This window comes from Grampus griseus, assembly GCF_964374135.1.
Source record: "Grampus griseus genome assembly, chromosome: 2".
Classification (NCBI taxonomy): domain Eukaryota; kingdom Metazoa; phylum Chordata; class Mammalia; order Artiodactyla; family Delphinidae; genus Grampus; species Grampus griseus.
In genome coordinates, this window is record NC_139018.1 from 171,972,694 (window position 1) to 171,994,796 (window position 22,103).

Sequence of the window (22,103 nt, forward strand, 5' to 3'; positions counted from 1 at the left end):
TCCTGACAGAGAAAGAATTCCAGTGGATACTGGCAGTTCAGCTGTTCTCTTCAGAAAGAGGCTTCAAGACAGCCTGCCTTTTTATTATGTCTGGTGAAGGTGAAAACGGCTGTTAAAAATATCAGTGAGGAGACATTTATGGAGTCCCTACCTCAGGCTAAATACTTGCGGAAAGTTTTCACAGATTATCAGATTCTCCTAATATGAGTTAGAGATCATGGTCCCCATTTTACAGGAAGAGGACTGAAGATCAGAACAATGAAATGAGTTGCTGAGATTGCAAACCTAGTGCCAGAGCTTTGATCCAACCAAATTCCGGGACCCTTCCTACGACTCCCTACAACCCCCTCTTTCGGGGTTTGGAACACTGACACTCACCTACTGCACTGTGTGAACATGATTCCTGTTTAAAGACATCTGGTTTAGGCTATTTCACATCTGCTAAATTGTAATCTGAGGATTCCTTTCACGTGAAGCTGGAGAATTTGTCTATACTCCTTGGGCATCTCATGGAAACCGCGCTTAGGTAACCTGTTGTCGTAGTAGTGATGGCTGACAGGTGTGTTCTCTCCAGTTTTAGAGAAGGGCCAGAATCCATAGAGTTTCACGTTCTCGCACAGTTCAACTGCCACGCTTGTGATCATCAAGCCGGAGGACAGGCGATACTCGGTCACACCCTTAGTCCTCCAGAAGAGGGCAAGGTTTTTCAGGTACTTGGGATGGAAAAATAAGACTCTTTGTCTTGCTTTAGACTCCTTCAGTGTGTAGTACACCTTAAAAGAGGCCGCCGTGTTGGCCCTGAAGGAAAATGCTGGCAGAAGGACGAATGCATCTCCATAGGTTGCAACGTCCTCCAGAAATATTGCTTTCTTTTCCTTTAAGTTCCCATATCTGCCAAAGTTTTAAAACATCATGATTTTAACAGTAATCATCAAAGGAGCAGTTTTGGTAACATGAGGCTGAATTCACCACTGGCCAAAAAATAGAACCATTTATATCACTGTATATAAAAGAGACAAACTGCAGACTCAGAAAAAACGCACGTTAAGTAAGCATCTTGTAAACATCAGGGGTGAGGTCTTCATTTCTCTTTCTTGGCATATCTAGGCTCTCATTCCTACCTTCTTATGGGGCAATACCCTTACTGGACATACATTTTTTATATTATTTTATCTTCCAACTCAGTCCTTTTTTCCTAAGGTTGCTTTTTAATGACGAATTACCTTCCAAATGTATAATGCTGAAATGTTTTCTCAAACATAACACACTCTTAAAATATCTGTACATTAAAAAAATGCATTCAGCTGTACATTTGTATATACATGTTATTATAAAATAAGTTTCCTTTAGAAAGTCTAAAGTATCTATATGCATAAACACACACACACACACACACACACACACACACACACACACACCCCTTAAATTTCCTCCATGGATTGTGAGAGCTCTATGTGTTTAATTTAAATAATACCTCAGTAAATATACTGGTGTGCATGACTGCGTGTGTTTAGAAAATAAGCCTTGGGGAGACAGGTACAATATTTTATATTCTCTTAAGCCATACTAGAACTATTTGAGGGGTGTATTCTACTAATAACAATTATTAGTCACTTCGGATGAAAATAGTTGAATAAACCTATATGTAGGATTTTTATTAAACAGCCAACATTTTGTAGTAGTTACATTGTGGAAAATAAAATACACGAATTATTTTTTAGTAATAAACTGCCCGAAATGAAAACTGGATTTTGCCAGGTTCTCCTAAGGGTTATTACTCTCTGAAGCTTCTAAATAGACTACGTTTTTTCAAGAAAGCGCTATCGAGACAAGAGTAACACTAAAATTCTGAAAGGAAATCTAAAAAAGGAACTTCACTATTAAAAAGTTCTCATTGGATTAGCAACATTCAGCTTATGACATTAGAAGTACAACTGGACATACCTCTTCTGAGCCACAACCTAAATTACCAAATATTCTTATATATTTTCCTAAAAAGCCATTCCAGCTGTATTAGAAGTCAGTCTCAGCAACAAGATTAGTGCTCAGACTAAGAAACAGGTTAAATAATGAGAAAAATGTTCTTGAACAGTTATGTAATTTGAGGTACTTACCTTAGTCTTATGATACTGGGATTTAGAGTCACCAGGTTGGTTTTAGTGCCAACATCATTGGTAACATTTCCTGTGGTTGGGGGGAGGTTACACCTGAAATTTGGAAGGAAAACTATTCTCAAAATATAACTTGTGAAAAAAAAATGTACATCCACATACATCCACACATATACATGTGATCATTCTCATTTTATTGGAGAAAATTATTGTTGTTAAGAGGACCCTCAGAATTCATCTGATTTCCATCGAAAAACAATAAGTACTGAACTCTTAGCTGGCATTTCAACACTGGATAAAATAAATGAATTTGATAAATGCTTTCAGTACTATGTAAGACCTTTATAAGTAACAAAACTAGAAATGACAATTACACCTTGCCTAGCTTTTGAAGAGTTCATGATCCTTTTATTAAAATTATTATTTATATTAATTAGATTCCCACAGAGGCATATCACCAATTTACAGATTTTAAAAAATTGAGGCACTGCGACTAAGGTTATAATGTCTGCCAGAAGCAAAGACTATATAAAAAAAATCAAAATTTCCTGATTCCCATATGGACTGTTTTTCCACCAAATTAAGCTGTTAATAAACAAAGCCTTAACGTTCTTACAATGATGTTTTCATATTGATGTTCTCATCCTCTTTTGAGCACTATTTTGTTTTTAAATTGGAAAACAAATTAAGAATTGTAATTCTGAGTAAGTGTATTCTTGTCACACAGAAAAGAGAAAGTATCATTTCAGAATTTCAAGTAGACCATTTCTTTAAAGCTATACATACAAAGGGAGCATCTCTGAGGAAGGCTGTTTAAACTTGATGTGTTCTGTAAGATGAGGTTGAAATATTCTATTCCATGCTCTATGAAATATATGGATAAATGAAACATGTACTTCTCTCACTGATAAAAAAAAGATACATCAGAAAACAAATATGGCACCTTGGGAAAAATAAATATTAATTTAGATAAGAGGCCACAGAAATGTCTTCATTAGTGGGCTTCCTGTAACAAATCTACTTTCTAGAACAGTCTCATATTCTTTTGAAGACTCAGAGATGCTTTCCAATATGGTATCACTGGAGACCCCTAGGGGAAATATTGGGTATTGTATATACACAGTACAGTAAAGCCACTCAGCCCCTATTTTTGCTCCTTACACACTTAACTGACAGCTCCCAATCTTCTGAAATGAAAAAAAAAAAAAAAAAAAGAGAATCAGCTTCCAGATGGTTTTATAAACTATGAAACATGTACAACCAAAACAGACATAGGCTTAAAAATTAAATAAATTTTAATGACACCAACTATGTACAGCCCCAATTTGACCTTTCAGTTTGGAAGGCTAACTTCAAAAGGAACTCTATATTCAGAAAAATGGCTGCATCAACAAATGCAGAATCTAGAAATATACGCATTTATTTTAGAGTTATAAATTAAGTAGCTGTTGAGTTTTTTTGGGTTTTTTCCCCTGCTTGTTAAACCTAAACTTGTATTTCTTATATCTGCTATAAAGTAAAATGGATGTTTAGGAATAATATTCACCCCAGATGTTTTGGGAATTTTCAGTCTATAAAAATGTCTATTACGAGAAGAATTATTTATCTTCCTTATGGTTTTTCCATACTGAGTACTTTAACAAAATGGCTAAATCATGCAGGTATTGGCCATTTTCACATTCACCATGACGAACACATTCAATAATGGTTGGACTGCCAGGTCTGTTGTTCTGTTATTATCTTCAGCATAAAATTCTAAATGAGATTAAAGTGAGGGGGAGCTACTGATTCAGAAACATGTTTCTTTTTCATGGGCAGCATTAAATCAATAAAGCTCAAAGGATCTCCTCTGATGTATGCAATTTGTGCTCCTGAAATAGGAAGAAACGGATTTCAACTGACTTTATAAAAAGGTGCATTTCAATTGAAATCCACCCTCACAGGGATGAATCCTCTTTCCATCATATTCTGAAAGTGGAGATGCTCTGTGGCTTGTGTTATTGGTTCAGACACACAGAGAAACTACTTTTGTTTCTGTTTTGGCAAGCTAGCTTGTATTGAGATATAAACATTTTAAAAGATCAGAATTTAGAAGCTGCACATTTTTTAAAAATTTCAGGCCAGAAACCTAAATAAACATCAATGTTGTGTGGCTATACAATATCTAAGTCAGCATTTTCACAAGTATTACCTGAGAACAAAGTGTTCTTGAAATGCTCTGTTTAAGAAAAAAAAAAGTATCCTTAATATACTGAAGGTTGTGACAAGTCCTGCAGTGAAGACCCTCTTTGACTATGATCTCATGCAGGGTTTCTGGAAAGTTAAGTGACCATAGCGACATTCAGAGGAACTCATGATCCATTTAACACTTTTGGAAACACACTAGATAAATTGCAGGCTTAAGCAACAGAGTTCAAAGGTCAAAATTTACACAGAGTATCTTTAGCTTATTCATTTAAAATATCCAGCTGATCTTGGATGTCAAAGAAACCAATTCGACAGAGCTTACCTAAAAACAAAGTCGGATTTATCGATTTCGGCTCCGCAGAGAGACTGATTCAGAATCCCCCCATTTCCAACCACCGCACACTGATTGTAAGGGTACCCCACAAAAGGCTGAGTCTATCAGGAGAAAGGGAAAAACTGTCATAAAATAGCTTTAGTTTTAGAACCATAAACATCATCAGCTTAATTCAAGTAGCTTAATCTTTACACATGCTAAGGAAAGAAAAAGAACAAGAAGCAATACCACAGCATGTTAATCAACTTACGACATCATAAAAAAATCCTGTAAACCTGTTTCATTTCTCGAGAGGAATATATAGCATATCATAGATAAACATAATGTAATAATACAAAATATAATACACTTGTTCTTAAAATGTACTTTAACGTATTTTACATCACATAATTAAGTAAATAAATTGAGGATGAGAAAATCCCACATGGGCCTTTCGGACTAACAGGACCATTTCCAGCCAAAAATAGAAAAGAAAGCAATTCCAAGGTAGCATTCAATTCTCTATTCTTGGCCATAAAATTAATAGATAATTTAGTGAAAGTTCTCTGTGCTTCTTAAGCAGGTGGACCTTCAGGCTCAGTGAGGACAGATTTGTGCCTGCGGCCTCTGTACATGGTCAGCCACGGTGCTCCAGGGAGGCCCAGCAACTCTGTGCTGATTTGTTTCAAATTCATTTCTAAGGCCGGAATCATTTTTGTTTCCTCCAAGGACCCAACTGGCCGATCCCAAAAGACTTCCCACTTTTACCAAATCCTCCGCGGTCTGAAACATAACTTTTCAATTTGATAGTGTACTTTGCCTTTGCTGGTCACTTTTCCGGAAGTAAGGATGTGACCTTCACCAGCAGCAAGGGTGTCAGCTCAGAGTTCCGCGATGATGAGGTCCTGATTCACCTGCTTTGTCTCCAGAACGTGAGTGTAGGTCCTCAGGGGCAGAGAGCATGTTTATTACTTTTCATTTCCCCTGTCTTCTACTGCAGACCTCGCCTAGAGGACCACTGCTTTTTGATGGGTGACGACTGGCCCAATGGCCACCTGGGTGCAACCCCCAGCACCACGTTGGAACCCAGCTGTACCAGCTTATGGGCACCAACTGGTAAATATTCAGGAATTTTGTGAGCCGATTGTGAAACCACTGGTAAATTACAATCGCCACGATGGGGATATTTACACTGCTACGAATCAGGGAACCCTCCTGCCCAGTGTACCAGCCCCACTGGCAACGCCCCAGGACCAGTGTGGTTCTGAGCTGCCCAACAGATCCTGAATCACCCTGACTCCCGCGTGCTCCTGAATCTGCACTGGGAGATGCCAAACGAGTGACGAGAACCCTCTTTCAGCACGTCTGCGTTTGTCCATGAAAATGAAAAATCACGTTGCGCTGCTGGTGCGAGAAGCACTTTCCTGAGTCGTAACTTGTTAACACATGGAATCCATCCAACAACCTTGCGAGCATTTTACAGATGGGAAGACGGAGGCATGAGTTTAAGGAAGGGCTAGAAAGCAGCAGAGCTGGGATTCAAACCCAGGCAGTCTGGTTCAGAGTCCATGGTCTTAACCACGACACATTATACAGGTGCTGTCTGTCATTCAAGGGGTGAAAGGTTAACTGAAGGATGTGCCTTATTTCCCTGCACAGATGTGACCCCAGCAGAGTGTCTGGCTCTTTAATGAATGGTTCCCACAGACCCTGGGCTACTTCAAATCACTGAACTTCTAGTGCAAGATATTTTCAGACCGTGTTTACTAACCGATGCCACAGTAAATTCTGAATTTTAAAGACAGGGCAGAATGCAAAGAGGCTCTTTATGGTACAACAGAAAAGATTACTGAGGGGAACGTATCTCCAATTAAGCACTCAAAATAACGAACGTTTTTCTCTGGTTTCTTGGTCAACTGGGAGGAAAAAGTCCATATGCTTTGCTATCTTACGTTCAGTAAGAGTTCAAATAAATGACAATTTCAACGTTCCTTAAAATAAGGCTCCTAAGAAAACGCAAATCTGGGCCACTTAACTGCCTGCTTGTTGCTAACTCTGGTTGAAAACCAGCTTCGTTGTTTTCCTTTCAAGTAACTAAGCAAACCTTCGGAGTAAGTGACTTCACACCATTTCACCCAAAGCATCTATTGCGATCTGCTCGCTGTGTGCCCCACAGAACAAAGCAGGGTTGGGGTGTGGGAAGCAACCTCGGATGCTGTGTCTGTGGAAGGGGATGTTGAAGAAACACAGAAAAGTGACCTCGCTTTGCAGCTGTTACTGTATTAACTTCGGAATTTCCTCCCCCTAGTTTTAAAAAGTCAGTATTAATTTGGAAAGTGGATGCTGTTGCTAATTGCATCCAGAATTAACAAGCCTATGCTGCTAAGTTATTCTTTTCAAGGGGCCAAATCAGAAGCAAAAAAATACCTGCAGCTCCTCTGTTCTGACCAGCCTAAGGCAAGGACAACACTAGCAACAATGGCAAGAGTGAAAGAGTCGCTCTCTGTGGAAGGTCTTCCCTGATAAGGGACAGAAATATTCTTTAGTTGTTATCTTTTCAGCTATTGGTAATTTCGGTGCATCACGAGGGGATTTTCAGAATGCCGTAGGAGTTATTTTTTTGGTCCCCGTTCCCTTCCGGAAAATCTGCAATATTTTTTCTCTAACATTGTGTATTGATTTTTCGTTCATTCCCAGAAAATTATACTTCCTTTGAATTGTAATATTAAAAAAAAAAATTGGAACAACGTACATGACAATAAAATAGTTGAAACAAGTCAAAGGTCCAGCAAAATGGAAATAATTGTAAGAACTGAATATTCTACAGTTGGTAAACAGCATATATAAAGCGATCCCGTTTTGACCACTGACTTGGCCTAATTGCTTTTCATCAAATCATAAAAAGATGCCTGAGGGCTTCCCTGGTGGCGCAGTGGTTGAGAGTCCGCCTGCCGATGCAGGGGACACGGGTTCGTGCCCCGGTCCGGGAAGATCCCACATGCCGCGGAGCGGCTGGGCCCGTGAGCCATGGCCGCTGAGCCTGCGCGTCCGGAGCCTGTGCTCCGCAACGGGAGAGGCCACAGCAGTGAGAGGCCCACGTACCACCAAAAAAAAAAAAAAAAAAAAGATGCCTGAGAGTGTAGTTCATCAGCAGTGGGATATTTTCAGGAGAAAAATTCCCCCTAAGTTTGGATTTATAGTGTAATGATACAGTATCATTACTCATTAGTTTAAATAACGAATATGTAATGAATGCATCTGTGCACTGGGGAACGCCCTAGGAGCCTGGGATACATAAGAACACAGTAGATAAAAATCCCTGTCTTGTGGAGGTTATGTTTACGGACCGCAAATTCTTATGTATTTACTTCCCAAAGACTAGTCACATAAACCTACAGTTCTTTGTGAAGGAATTGATTTAGTCACGGAAACTGACAACTGGAGGAGTCTTATTGCAGGTGAAAAATGGGCATCTTCCCAAGCCCTGGTAATTACTATGCAGAAAGCCCAAGTACCTCATCTCATTCAAGAATGAGTCATGAAGACTCATGGGCTGGAAGAGCTTATCATTTAAGATATAAATACCATTCCCCGCAGAGCCACAAGTATTCAAAACTGCCTTGGACTGCCATACGTATCTTACACAACACAACAGAGTGTGGCATTTTAATGAATTAACTGCTCCATTCTTATATCTTTTTTTTTTTTTTTTTTTTTTTTTTTTTTTTTTTTTTTTTTTTTTTGCGGTACGCGGGCCTCTTACTGTTGTGGCCTCTCCCGTTGCGGAGCACAGGCTCCGGACGCGCAGGCTCAACGGCCATGGCTCACGGGCCCAGCCGCTCCGCGGCATGTGGGATCTTCCCGGACGGCACGAACCCGTGTCCCCTGCATCGGCAGGCGGATTCTCAACCACTGCGCCACCAGGGAAGCCCCCATTCTTATATCTTAATCTGAGCCAACATTCACCTTAAATGTTGACACAAACCACAAGAAATTCTCACTCACCACTGGCAACATATCAAAAATGTTCTCTCTGATTTGGATTTTGCTTTTACTTTCCACCTCGTAACTCACGTTAGTCCCGACGGGAGTGTTATTTTGAGAAACAATGAAGTTTTGAACGGCATCACAACACGAAGCAAGTTCCACTCTGCAAAGCATAAGGATAAAAGTGAGTCAAGGAATAAGATTAAGAAACCCAAAATAGAGACGACGATGGAAAACGCAGAAGAGGATTTTGCCATACTGACTTTCAGAGAGAAGATACCTCATTCGCAAAGATGACATTTTTATCTCATTCCATTCTAACTGTCCCTGGATGGTGCAAGAGTGCTGTGGTAGGACTAAATAGCAAAGAACATTAACGTACTTACACTCAGGTAGGGACCGAGTCACCCATAGGAAATACTGATTATATAATGGTTTAAATACAAAGACTTCTTTCTCATGATAATGTTGTAACAACAGAGAAAATGGCAGAATACCTTCTAATTATTTTATTAAACAGTACAGAAGCTAAATTAAGACCAGTGTCACAAATCATCACCAAAACAATATGTAATCATTTATTATGAGACAAGTTCAATGAAAAGAAGCATCATTCAATACAGTGATTTTTTTTGAGCTTCACTGAGGTATAATTCACAAATACGTATGGGGAATTCCCTGGCGGTCCAGTGGTTAGGACTCTGCGCTTCCTAACAGGGGGTCTGGGGTTCTATCCCTGGTCGGGGAACTAAGATCCCATAAGCCTCGTGGTGCGGGCAAAAAAAAAATTCACAAATTGTTTATGTTCATGGTTTAATATGCATACATCCTGTGCAATCATCACCATAACCACGCTAATCAACATGTCCATCACCTCGCATAGTTATCTTTTTCCTTTTTCTTCTTCTTTTTATAGTAAGAATTGAGATTTACCCTCTTAGCAAATTTCAAGTATGCAATACAGTACTGCTAACAACAACTACACTGCTGTACTTTAAGGACCGAATTTTTAAATGACGTGAATTTCAAGTTGCCATTCTTTACAGAAAGCCCAGAAAAATGTAATTTAGTACTGAACTCTTATTTCCAAACTATTCCTATGGAGTGAAACCTTATTGTCAGAATGCAGACCCAGAAAGGTCCTGCCAGGGGTTGTTGGAATTTGCCCCCAACCTCTGGCAGGTGAATTCAGAACCACTCAGAATTTATATTTTGCTTATGTAATTCTCCGGGGGTGTAGACTCCATAGCGTCTCTTGATAATTATTCCACAGTTTAATCAACCTGGAAGTCAAGAGACTCTTTGATTTGCACAACTGAACTCTCTTCAGTTAAATCCACCTCCCTGGTTAGTTTTTCATAGAATCTCTCCATAAAAAACACTTCATGTAATTGAAAGCAGTAATCAACAAGCACAACTTGAACCTTTTCAATTTTGAAGCATTTAGAGAATTTCCTCTTCTCTCAGATTTTCTCCATGAGACCAGTTTTTTCATTAAGGTCACCTTGTTCATCTTTAAACCTTTACTAATTTCTCCATTTTACTTAAAAATATATATTAAAGTTGGATCCTACCATAGCACAAGGAACAGTGACTTTTCAGCAGACAGAGCTGACTGTGGTCAGTACTGATACCCTGAATTCCTAACTGGTCCTTTCCCATCGCATATTTTTTTTTATTGGTTTTTGGTCCTGAAGGGTGTACTTTTATACATGTTCCTACTGAATTTGGTTCTTTTGAAAGAATACAATGCTCTAGTCTGTCATAGTCATTTTGAATTATATTCCAGTCTCCGTGAATGCCAGTAATTCTCAGGGTATGAAAAGTCAGTGCTGTGATATTTGTACCCTAAAAATCAAGATTTTCAAATTACTTCATATCAGTTAGCTGATATTATTAAAATAGTACATTCTTACTTGAATTCTATCACCTGCTTATTATTTCTCTTTGTATTTCAGAACCTACCATTTCTAATAGCTCATGGAGGCCAGACCAACAAAAGAACAAATTGAAAATGAAATGATGTGTAGTCAAAAACATGATACTAAGTATTTGAAATTATAAATTTAACTTCATAACAATTCATGTGACATATTGCAAACTCAGAAATCCTTATGTGTTTATAATTTTAAATGTCTCTTTTATGCAGCATGTTGAGAAAGGCAATGGAATAGATTCTCATTTACCTTTTACAAGTAACTTAATTTCTCTAAGGATATTTGGTGCTTGAAAGAATATTGCATCACACAAAAAAACCACTAAGCAGGGCTTCCCTGGTGGTGCAGGGGTTTAGAATCTGGCTGCCAATGCAGGGGACACAGGTTCAAGCCCTGGTCCAGGAAGATGCCACATGCCACGGAGCAACTAAGCCTGTGCACCACAACTACTGAGCCTGCGCTCTAGAGCCCGTGAGCCACAGCTACTGAGCCCGCGCACCACAACTACTGAAGCCCGTGCACCTAGAGCTCGTGCTCCTCAACAAGAGAAGCCACCGCAATGAGAAGCCCGCGCACCGCAACGAAGAGCAGCCCCCGCTCGCCGCAACTAGAGAAAGCCCGTGCGAGCAACGAAGACCCAACGCAGCCAAAAATAAATAAATAAAAATTTAAAAATGCAATTATTAAAAAAAAAAACCACTAAGCAAAGTACCGTTTGTGGGTTTTTAAACAGTTTTCTTTCTGGGAGTTCCCTGGTGGTCTAGTGGGTCGGATCCGGCGCTTTCACTGCTGTGGCCCCGGCTTCAGTCCCTGGGCAGGGAACTGAGATGCTGCAAGCTGTGCAGCGTGGCCAAAATTTTTTTAAAAAATTGTTTTTTTCTGAAATTATTTTCAATTATTATAAAATTTTCAAACTCTCAGGAAAGTTGAAAGAATTGGACAAGAGCATTTGAATAATGACCAGCTAGACTCTACAAGTAAGTTTTTACTATATTTGCCTTGTTGTGTATTAATCCATCAATCCATTTTTGTCGTTATAGTTATTGCAATTCAACATAAACGACAGGTGTCAGTACACCTCACCCCTAAATACTTCAGCATGTTTATCACTATTTTGTATTCTGCGGTAGAATTTACATAGAATAAAACCCCAAGTGCATTCAATGAGTTTTGAGAAGTGCATATACCCCTGTAACCCAATCCCCTGTGAAGATACAGAATATTACCAACCCCACCAGATAATTCCCTCAAATTCTTTCCCAGTCCACCTCCAGCCAACCCCCACCTCAAGGCAACCACTTTTGTGATTATTTTTTACCAAACATTAGTATTGCCTGTTCCAGAATCTATATAAACATATACATAAATCTATATAAATATAAATCTATATAAATCATATTAATGCAACATTGTAAATCAGCTATACTCCAATAAAAATGTTTTTAAAAATTTAATTAATTTTTTAAAAAAGAATCATATTGTATATACGCTTTTGTGTAAGGTTTCTTGCACTTGGCATAAATGTTTTTGCAATTCATGTATGTTGCCATGTGTGTCAGTAATTTATCCCTTTTTATTGCTAGAGTAGTGTTGCACTGTCTGAATGTACCAGAATTGATTTAGCCATCCCCCCTGCACTTTTTTTTTTTTTCAGTACGCGGGCCTCTCACTGTTGTGGCCTCTCCCGTTGCGGAGCACAGGCTCTGGACACGCAGGTTCAGAGGCCATGGCTCACGGGCCCAGCCGCTCCGCGGCATGTGGGATCTTCCTGGACCGGGGTACGAACCCGTGTCCCCTGCATCGGCAGGCGGACTCTCAACCACTGCGCCACCAGGGAAGCCCCCCCACCCTGCACTTTTAAAGAAATCACTATCAAAAATCAATGTTAAATACCTAATCACTCCTAATAACATCCCAGGAAAAACATCGGAATAATTATCCAAAATGTCATTTCTGCAGCCTATGTTGGGTCACTGACTAATGGGACATTTTAAGCCTTTATAGTTAGTGGCAGAATTATAAATTTACGCTCTTTGTCATTTCCCAGTTCATCTGCAGTAAAGATCCCCATAATAGCCAGTGTTAGTATAGAGCTGAGATGCTTAGAACAAAACAAAATGGAATTTTATTTCTATTATTCCATTTCCCATCATCCCTAAAAACAGAGTCAGTTCTAACCCTTGGTGACTCCAAAGTCAACCAGATGTGCTCACAATCATGGGCATGGCAATTTCCCCCTTCTTGTGTAAAAAGAGCAAGAGACATTAAGAAATGAAGGACACTTGGTATTCACTAGATGTGATAGTGAATTTCACCTGTCAACTGAGCCAAGTCAATGCCCAGAGAGCTGGTAAAACTATTTTTGGGGGTGTCTGTGAGGATGTTTCAGGAAGGATTAGCATTTGGATCGGTAGATGGAGTCAAAAAGCTCACCCTTTCCATTGCATAGCAAATATCCAACCAGACCAGCATTCACAAACCTCACCCCGGTAAAGCACTGTACGCTCTCCAGAGCATTTTAACACCTATTATGACATCTGATGCCCACAACAACCAGGGAGAGAGAAAATACAATTATTCCCATTTTACTTATTTACTTTTTAAAGTAGTAAGTAGTCTTATTTATTTATTTTTGGCTGCGTTGGGTTTTTGTTGCTGTGCGAGGGCTTTCTCTAGTTGTGGTGAGCGGGGGGGCTACTCTACATTGCGGTGCTCAGGCTTCTCGTCGCGGTGGCTTCTCTTGTTGCGGAGCACGGGCTCTAGGTGCACAGGCTTCAGTAGTTGTGGCTCGCGTGCTCTAGAGCACAGGCTCAGCAGTTGTGGCGCACGGGCTCAGTTGCTCCGCGGCATGTGGGATCTTCCCGGACCAGGGCTCGAACCCGTTTTCCCCTGCATTGGCAGGTGGATTCTTAGCCACTGTGTCACCAGGGAAGCCCCCATTCCCGTTTTAGAGATGAGAAAACTGGAGTTGAGAAAGTGTATGGGTTAGAACCAAGGCGCCCAGGTTGTTCGTGACTCCAGCTTATGTCTTTTGACATTCACTTCTTTGCAGTTTACACTAGAGTATCCTGGGTGGGTAATGCTGTCATTTGAGCTTCTTCCTTTGGGATGCTTTCCATAATGGCACCAAACAACATAGCAGTTCCCAAAATTATGCTGGTAGCACCCCACTGACAGCTTGTCCAGACATATCTCAAAGGCTGCAAAAAATTTTACATGTGAATATTCCAAACCCTCTATATAACTGAGACATTCAAGGCTCTTATTTTACATGGAGGGTTACACGATTCCCGATGGATGGGATCGAGGTTGTCAAGTGGTCCAGACAATGTGTCCTAGGATTTAATGGAGAAGAAACCCCTGGTTTACTGATGATCTAACCCTTGCTGTGTCACACCTTCAGCAACTTCCTCTATGCAATCCAGTTCCAAAAGGAAATCTAGTCCCTTCCACCACCCCCCCAGAAATGAATGGGGATTCTCTGTACTGCATTGATTTCCAGAACCGGAAAGAGTTCACATTCTTTCAAAAGTGCTTAACTCTCAAGAAGTAGGTGGGAGTGAAGTGAGAGTGGCATGGACATATATACACTACCGAACGTAAAATACCTGGCTGGTGGGAAGCAGCCGCATAGCACAGGGAGATCGGCTCGGTGCTTTGCGATGACCTAGAGGGGTGGGATAGGGAGGGTGGGAGGGAGGCTCAAGAGGGAGGGGATATGGGGACGTGTGTATGCATATGGCTGTTTCACTTTGTTGTGCAACAGAAACTAACACAGTATTGTGAAGCAATTATACTCCAATAAAGATCTATTAAAAACAAAAAGTAGGTTGGTCCTGGGAGAATCTGGCTTAATACTTTTAGCCCTGATCTATAAAGACAGAATCTGAAGATGTCCAAAGTCATCTTTGCATCACAGTTGGTCTAATGAAGTACTTTTGAGAGAGATTTTTGTTCACACTGTAGAAATTCGTTTTTCTTTGCCACCCTAGGTGCTGAGTGCTTCCTTGGTTTTTATCTTTGCTTTTTTGTTTTTGTTTTGTTTCTTTTCTTTCTGATTCATTTCAAGTCCCAGGTCAAAATTCTTCTTCAGTTCTGAGCGGGATGCTTCCTGGATTTCCATGAAATGTTAAGGACGGCTTAAGGCTTGCAGTGCACAAGACACCACAGGACACTCTGAATACCAACCACCTAAGCGTCCCAGCCCAGGGCTCACAGGCCTCTCTCCTGTTTATCAAACTCCGGAGACTCCCTACTGAGTCTGGGGCAGTCAGGGTGCGGCAGAGGCTAAAGGCACTTTCCAAGTATTACTAAAGAGCTGCCTTGTTTCTGGCATCCATTCCCTAAGGTTCTAATGAGGGTCCTAGGAAAAGGAGTTTTAAAACCTAAGCACCTGGGCTTCCCTGGTGGCGCAGTGGTTGAGAGTCCGCCTGCCGATGCAGGGGATACGGGTTCGTGCCCCGGTCCGGGAAGATCCCACATGCCGTGGAGCAGCTGGGCCCGTGAGCCATTGCCGCTGGGCCTGCGCGTCCGGAGCCTGTGCTCCGCAACGGGAGAGGCCACAACAGTGAGAGGCCTGCATAGTGCAAAAAAAACCTAAGCACCTGCACGAATTCGAAGGACTTACTTTACCCTCCTGTGTTTTCTAACGTGGCCACATTTCTCTTCTGTCACCAAAATCACAACATACCTGGGCCAAGCAATACACCCATCGCCTCTCTTCTGTGGACGCTCCCTTTTCTGCCCTTGTTCTGTCCCTACCCCACATTATATAATTTATTGATGGACCAATCGTAACAATATCAAATATTTAGTGCCTTCTCCCTATGTGCTAAATATTTTACATATATTATCTCAGGCGATACAATAATCCTACAAAATAGGTTCCATTGATACTCACCTTCCAACTGAGGACAGCTCAGGCTTGTAAAAGGTAAGCCGGTCACATATCACACATGTATTCGCTCACCCATTCATTCATTCATTCATTCGTTCATATTTATTTAGCATGTAGGCAGGCACTGAGCACTGTGCCGTCTACACACTGGTGAATAAAATAAGCGCTGCCTCTGCTTTGTGCTGTTTATGATCTTAACGAGAAAAATGTCCTCGTTTGAGCCACCCTATCTCACTACCCAAAAGATTTTTACAGAATCTACAAGTTCAAAATTGAAAGCACACTTACAAAACACAAGAGGGTGCAATGGACTCAAAGGGCCCTTTCTATCGTGTAGGTGTTGATGTCACGTCATGTACAAGACCCCAGCCCAGCCTCCGTACACAGTCATCACGCCCCAGTGACCGTACTGGACTCTGTGTGAGTCCGTGTGTTTGCACGTGGGCCTGTGTGTGCAGCTCTGTGGTGTAGGGGCCGGGGGAAGGGAGGAGAGGAAGAATAATTTGGTGGTGGAAGTTGAGAATAAGTCATTCCTGGACATAAGTCATTTAAGGAGTAAGATTCCCAGGTTTTAAATTGACTTGGTATAACTCAGCAGTGAACACTGGCTCACTAAAAAAGCCCACTGTGAACTGAACAATATAATAAAAGAATAGTGACCTGGGAGGAGAGGGGAGAGATGCCTTCTACTCTTTGATGCTCAAAGCCACACTCACTGTGCTTGGGTCTGGTGTAGAAACTCTGCTTCCAAAGGCACCTTGAGAAACCAGGGCCTGTCCGGAACTAATACTGTCCAGCTGGGAGAAGAAGGGACTCAGTAGCTTTCTTCAAATACTGTACGGAGTTGGGAGGAATTAGATTCGTGTAACTTCGAGATACCGAACCAGGACCAAAGCATAGAACGATTCAGCCCGTAGTTACCCAACACCCACTGAGAAATGGCCATAGTTCAAGGTCATGAGCACTAAAACTTATAAATTCTTAAACGCAAATACGAGGAAAGCATGGATGGACCCTGCCCTCTGGGAGTTTACTTACGTCAGGAGAGACAGACACTAAATGTGACTGGTACTTCAATATAATTTCAACAGGATACAGATAGACATCAGAAGAGGCTGTGCTAAGCGCACAGAGGAAGGGCGCTTGAACCAGCCTGGGGGCAAGAGGAAGGTTCCAAGAAGGTGTTAGTACATGCCCAGCACATAGGGGTCACAGGATAAATATGTGTTCAGTGAGTGAAGAAACCCACGTTTGGGGCAAGTCACTGGACAGTAAGGGAAGGAGACCAGAGGGAGGAAAGCCAACTGCTGTTAGAGTTCACCTAGTTAAAGACCGAGGGCTTCCCTGGTGGCGCAGTGGTTGAGAGTCCGCCTGCCGATGCAGGGGACATGGGTTCGTGCCCCGGTCCAGGAAGATCCCATATGCCACAGAGCGGCTGGGCCCGTGAGCCGTGTCCGCTGAGCCTGCGCGTCCGGAGCCTGTGCTCTGCAACGGGAGAGGCCACAGCAGTGAGAGGCCCGTGTACCGCAGAAAAAAAAAAAAAAAGAAAGACTGAAAGGGCCCACAGAAAGCAAGTGATGTGAGGGTGCAAAGGGTGGGGTGGGGGAGATGTGAGACCTACTGAGATCTACTGAGTAGATGAAAGAACAAAGCGAAGAGATTAAAGTAAGGCTGCCGGGAGACAGAACCATGACTCCGTCACACGATGCTCTTGTCGGTCTCCCCCTAACCCTCAACATTCCCCAGTGGAATTCACTCATTTCACAACTATTCGTCGAGAGCATCCTGTGTTTCAGGCACCGTGCTAGACCCTGGGAACACCTCAAGGAATAAAAGAGACTCTGTCCCTGCTGTCATCTGGAACTTGGAGCAGCACAGAAGTAGAACCTGGAAGAAGCCTTCCGGGCAAAGCAATGAAGGTGATGAACAGTTGCTCACCTCTGTTCAAGAGGGGGGTCTTTTTTGTATTAAGTGTCACTGAATTGCAAGGAAAGTCTGTCCTCAGAAGGTTGTATAAGCAAAGGACAATGTAATGCCCCCTCTGGAGAGCAAGGAAAATATCGTATTCCTAAGCTTCTAAATTCCTGAAAAAGAATGGAAAGCTATTTAATCAATGCAGACAATATTTTTCAATTTTCAGTTCTCCTGTGACAGGTGACTGCAGAAGAGAGGGAGCCAGGTTAATGAGAAAGAGGAAACTAAAGCCAAGGGAAAAAGAGAAAGACATGGACAGAGCACGAGACCAAGAAGGAAAAGAAAAGAGACAGACACATACACGTGAAATCCAGGGAAAGCAGAGGAGAGGAAGACAGAAAGTGAGAGACAGTCACGTGCCAACAACCAGAACATCAAGACCCGTAAGGATCCAGAGAGCAACGTGCTCACGTGATCACGCAGAAACCCGGGTTCACAGACAGCACATTCGGCAGAAGAGGGGTCAGAAGGAGCCACAAGATAGAGGCCCCGACAGGAACATAAAAAGCGAAACGTGAGTTTGTGGCTCAAGAATATTCCTGCGTAAATGATAGTAAACACGTGCATGGTGCCCACTGTGTCCCAGACATTCTTTTTTTTGGGGGGGGGGCTTCTATTGTTTTATTGATTTACAATGTTGTGTTAGTTTCAGGTGTACAGCAAAGTGAATCAGTTACACATATACCTGTGTCCCATCTTTTTTAGATCTCTTCCCATACAGGCCATTACAGACTATTGAGTAGAGTTCCCTGTGCTATACTGTAGGTCCTTGTTGCTTATTTATTTTATGTATAATAGCGTGTATACGTCAATCCCAATCTCCCAATTTATCCCTTCCCCCATCCCCCCCTGGTAACCATAAAATTCTTTTCTACATCTGTGACTCTATTTCTGTCCCAGACATTCTTTGAAGCACTTTACATAGTAACTTATAAAATCCTCATCAAGGTGCCATGAGGTGAACACTATGATCATCACTACTTTTTATTCTTATTTTTCAGATGTGGAAACTGAGACACAGAGAGGCTAAGCTACTTGCCTGAGGTCACACAGCTGGTAACTGGTGACTGAGATTTGAACCTAAGTCTTAATGTCTGTGTGCCTTATTCTCTCGCTAAATGTCACCTTATTATACACAAATAAACCATAAAAGAGACACACAGAGGGAATAAAGCCACTGACACAGCCCACACAGCCACTGTCACAAGACATGTAGATAAATTCCATGACCTTCATGGGAATATACAACTCAAGATGTTTTGTAAACTGTGATTAAATATTTTTAAACTGTGCTGAATTTCCACAACTATGCAAAAAAGAATGAAACAGCATCCAATTCCCTTCCTCAGGGGCAAACCCAGCTGGATACATGTTAAAGCACTGAGGGTTGGGAACTGGGGTCCATGGAGTCAAGGCCAAGGTCAAAATTTCTGCCCAGGCAACAGACTGCTTAGGGCTGGGAACCAAAACAGAACTGCTAAGACAATGGCAGGGTCTGACACTAAAGAGGACAGATATGAACAGCCAATACCAAGAGGGTAGAGTCAGGAATCAAGTTTAGTGACATGGAACAGTGTTTAGGGTAAACTGAAGATTTCATTCATTCACAGGTATATTTATTTAGCAAATCAAGCTCTGAGTACTGTTCTCAGTACCAGGGATATAACAGAGAAAAGAGTAAATGCCCACAAAGAACTTGTAATCTAGTGGGACAGAGATGATAGCAAACAATGACAGCATCGTGACATTAGTCCTGTGACGAGGGCAGCAGAGGGTCAGGAGCTGGGATAGGCCAAGCCAGGCCTGCCGCGTACCACTGATGCCAGGCCTGCCGCGTACCACTGATGCCAGGCCTGCCGCGTACCACTGATGCGTAAGAAAAGGAACCCGGAAGGGTGAGACTGTAGGCCAATGGAACCTCCATTTGTGACAACAGCGTGAACCTTTGAGACTGGCACGCTGTCAGTGTAAGGTAGGGAGCCCACAGTTTGTGGTGTGAGCTTACTCACCGCCCAAGGGTTGTATAAACTACAAGAACTTTAGGGGCTGCTCTGAGTGGGACAATCCGCTCACCTGAATCCCCTAACCTGGTGTGTACATTTTGCTGATTCAGTAATAAAGCAAAGTGAAAGCAAGTCTAACTGAGTCCAAGTCCACATTCATGCAAAGCCAAGATCTGGGCTGACCCTGCGGACGGGAGCCCAGGGGAAGGTGTTCCATTTGAACCTGGGGCGTCAGGACTCAGCGCCCCTAGAAGAAGCAAAGTTTAAGCTGAGAACCAAAAGGTGAATAAAGGGAGCCAGGTAAGGCAAGAGAAAGAGAGGGAGGAAGACACTGAGAAACAGAAAACAGGGAGTGTGCAAGCTGGGAGAAGAGAGAACGTCGGATGTGCAAAATGTTGAAAGGAACTCTGTCTGGCCTGGTGGGTGGTGTACTAGGCGGGCAACGCTGCAGAACTGCACCATGACAAGTCTTAGAAGCAAAACGGGGCGAACAACTCAGCTTCCTCCTGTGGGAAAGGACGAGTCAGGGAAGGTCTAGTTACGGCAGCGTTACAATGAGATTTTAGGGTGTGTGCCCTGGCTTCAGTGGGGAGGACAGATGGGGGGGTTTGAATAAGCCGGTACCATCAGTTGGGAGGATACAGCAGTGACCCAGGATCGGAGATGGTCTCCAAAGATGCCCGCTACCTCCTCCTTCTCTCCCCACGCACGCGAGGTGTTCCTCACGCCAAGTAAAATCTAAAGCTCCTTCCCTTGAATCTCGGCTGAACTTTGTGACCCGTGACCGAGACAACGCAGCACAGGTGGCATCCTGGGTCATAAAAGTCCTGGGGCTTCTGCTTGAGTCTCTTGGAACATTCACTCTCTGGACAGGGAATCCAGCCACCACGCTGTAAGACGCGTAAGTCACACGCAGAGGCTCCCTTGCAGGTGCTGTAGCTGGCCGCCCGACCTGAGCTCCTACAAAAGCCAATGTCAACTGCCGGCCGTGGGAGGGAGCCATCCTGGAGGTCCAGTCCAGCCCCCCACTGGACTACAAACCATATGAAAGCCCCTGATGAAGAGTCCCCCGGTTCAGCCCAGTCAGCCAGTGGAACTGTGAGAGAATATGAAATCATTGCGTTTGTCATCAAGGTGTTTTTTTTTTTTTTTTGGACGTGCTGTGGGATCTTAGTTCCCTGACCAGGGATCGAACCCGTGCCCCCCTGCAGTGGAAGCGCAGAGTCTTACCCACTGGACTGCCAGGGAAGTCCCAAATCATCAGGTTTGGGGGCAGTTTATTAGGCAGCAACAGATAACCAGAACACCAGTTAATAACTAGGTAACAGTTAAGAGATAATTAGAGCAGCTCTATCAGTTAGGGCTCTCCAGAGAAACAGAACCAGGAGTCTATCAATACTGATGTCTGTCTGTCTACCTATCTAGATTTATTTTAGCAAATTGGCCCACACAGTCAGGGGAGTTGGCAGGTCTAAAATCGGCAGGGCAGGCGGGCAGGATGGCAACTCGGCAGGAGGTGATGCTGCAGTCTTGAAGCAGAATCTCTTCTTTTCTGGGAAACCGCACTTTTTGCCCTGAAGGACCTCAGCTGATTGGAGGAGGCCCACGCACATCGTCAAGGGTCATCGCCTTTACTTCAAGTCAACTGAGGGTAGATGTAAGCCACATGCTCACGGCAATGCCTAGACTCACATGTGATTACATAACTGGGCACTACAGCCTAGTCAAGGGGACACAGGAAATTAACCAGCCCGGTAATTCAGCCCCAAGTTTTGGTGGAGGAGAGAGAGGAGGAGACAGCTTCGCGACATGCTTAGGATGTGAAACCGTGGAAGTCTGGTGATGAACGGCAAATGGGCACTGAAGGGAAGATGTCAAGGGTGATGGGGGCCACTGGGAGGGGGCGATGCCTTCCCCGACACAGGGAGCAGCTTAAACAAAAGCAAGATGGGGGGGATGGCCTTTGCATCATGCGGTATTGTAGTAACCTGTCGTTGTTTTCACTCATCCCAGGTCTCATAAGGAGAGAATGAGATCACATGGCAGGCAGCAGTGGAATGAGAAGTTAGATTGTGAAGAAGGAGGGTTGCGAAGCCTTTGAAAACAGAAGAGAGACTCAGTCGTCTGGCTGGTCCAGAGGCCGTTCTGAATGAGCACAAAGCTATGACCAAATGAACTTGCCCAAGTCTCTCCCAGGGCCCCATCGCGGGACTGGCTCCTGACTTTCAAACATTGTTCCATTAACGTCAACAGCCAATTACGTAAGTGTGGAAAACACAAGTTCTAAAAATACAGAATCAGCTGTTAAGGTGAATGTTAAGATTCTGGAATATATTTTACTTTGCAGACCAAAAAAGAAAAAACAAAAAAAACTCCAGGTCAGAGTCATTATTACTCAATGAGTGAAGAACACGCAAAGAAGTCTTTTGTTTCTACTTCTATTTAGTTAGATATTTGGGAGGGGAAATAAAAAGGAGTAAGAAACTTTTTTTTCCTTTTTGCAGACACCGTCTGGCAATGTATTTAAGACCCTGGAGTAACACTGTGAACCCTGCAAAGACAGAGTTCTATCATTACAAGGCTGAATCGATCTCACGCGTAATTGCACCAGCGTGCTGGTCTGTGAAGCATTTCCTCAGGAAACTGTTGCCCGTATATTTTGTGTTGACACTACTTTCTTTTATAAAGGGTCCC

The 22,103-nt window shown here is 42.7% G+C and overlaps 1 protein-coding gene across 1 annotated transcript in view; it reads right to left on the bottom strand.

Moving 5' to 3' along the window:
- Positions 1–422: 422 nt before the first annotated feature.
- The window catches only part of ST8SIA6 (ST8 alpha-N-acetyl-neuraminide alpha-2,8-sialyltransferase 6), a gene marked incomplete at both ends in the record, with an annotated part of 136,063 nt that continues 114,382 nt past the window's right edge, over positions 423–22,103 (bottom strand). Inside the window, 4 exons of the mRNA XM_082647596.1 lie at positions 423–891; positions 2,115–2,207; positions 4,621–4,733; positions 8,617–8,761. Of these exons, the coding sequence (XP_082503722.1) occupies positions 423–891; positions 2,115–2,207; positions 4,621–4,733; positions 8,617–8,761 (820 nt within the window). The remainder of the gene's footprint in view (positions 892–2,114; positions 2,208–4,620; positions 4,734–8,616; positions 8,762–22,103) is intronic.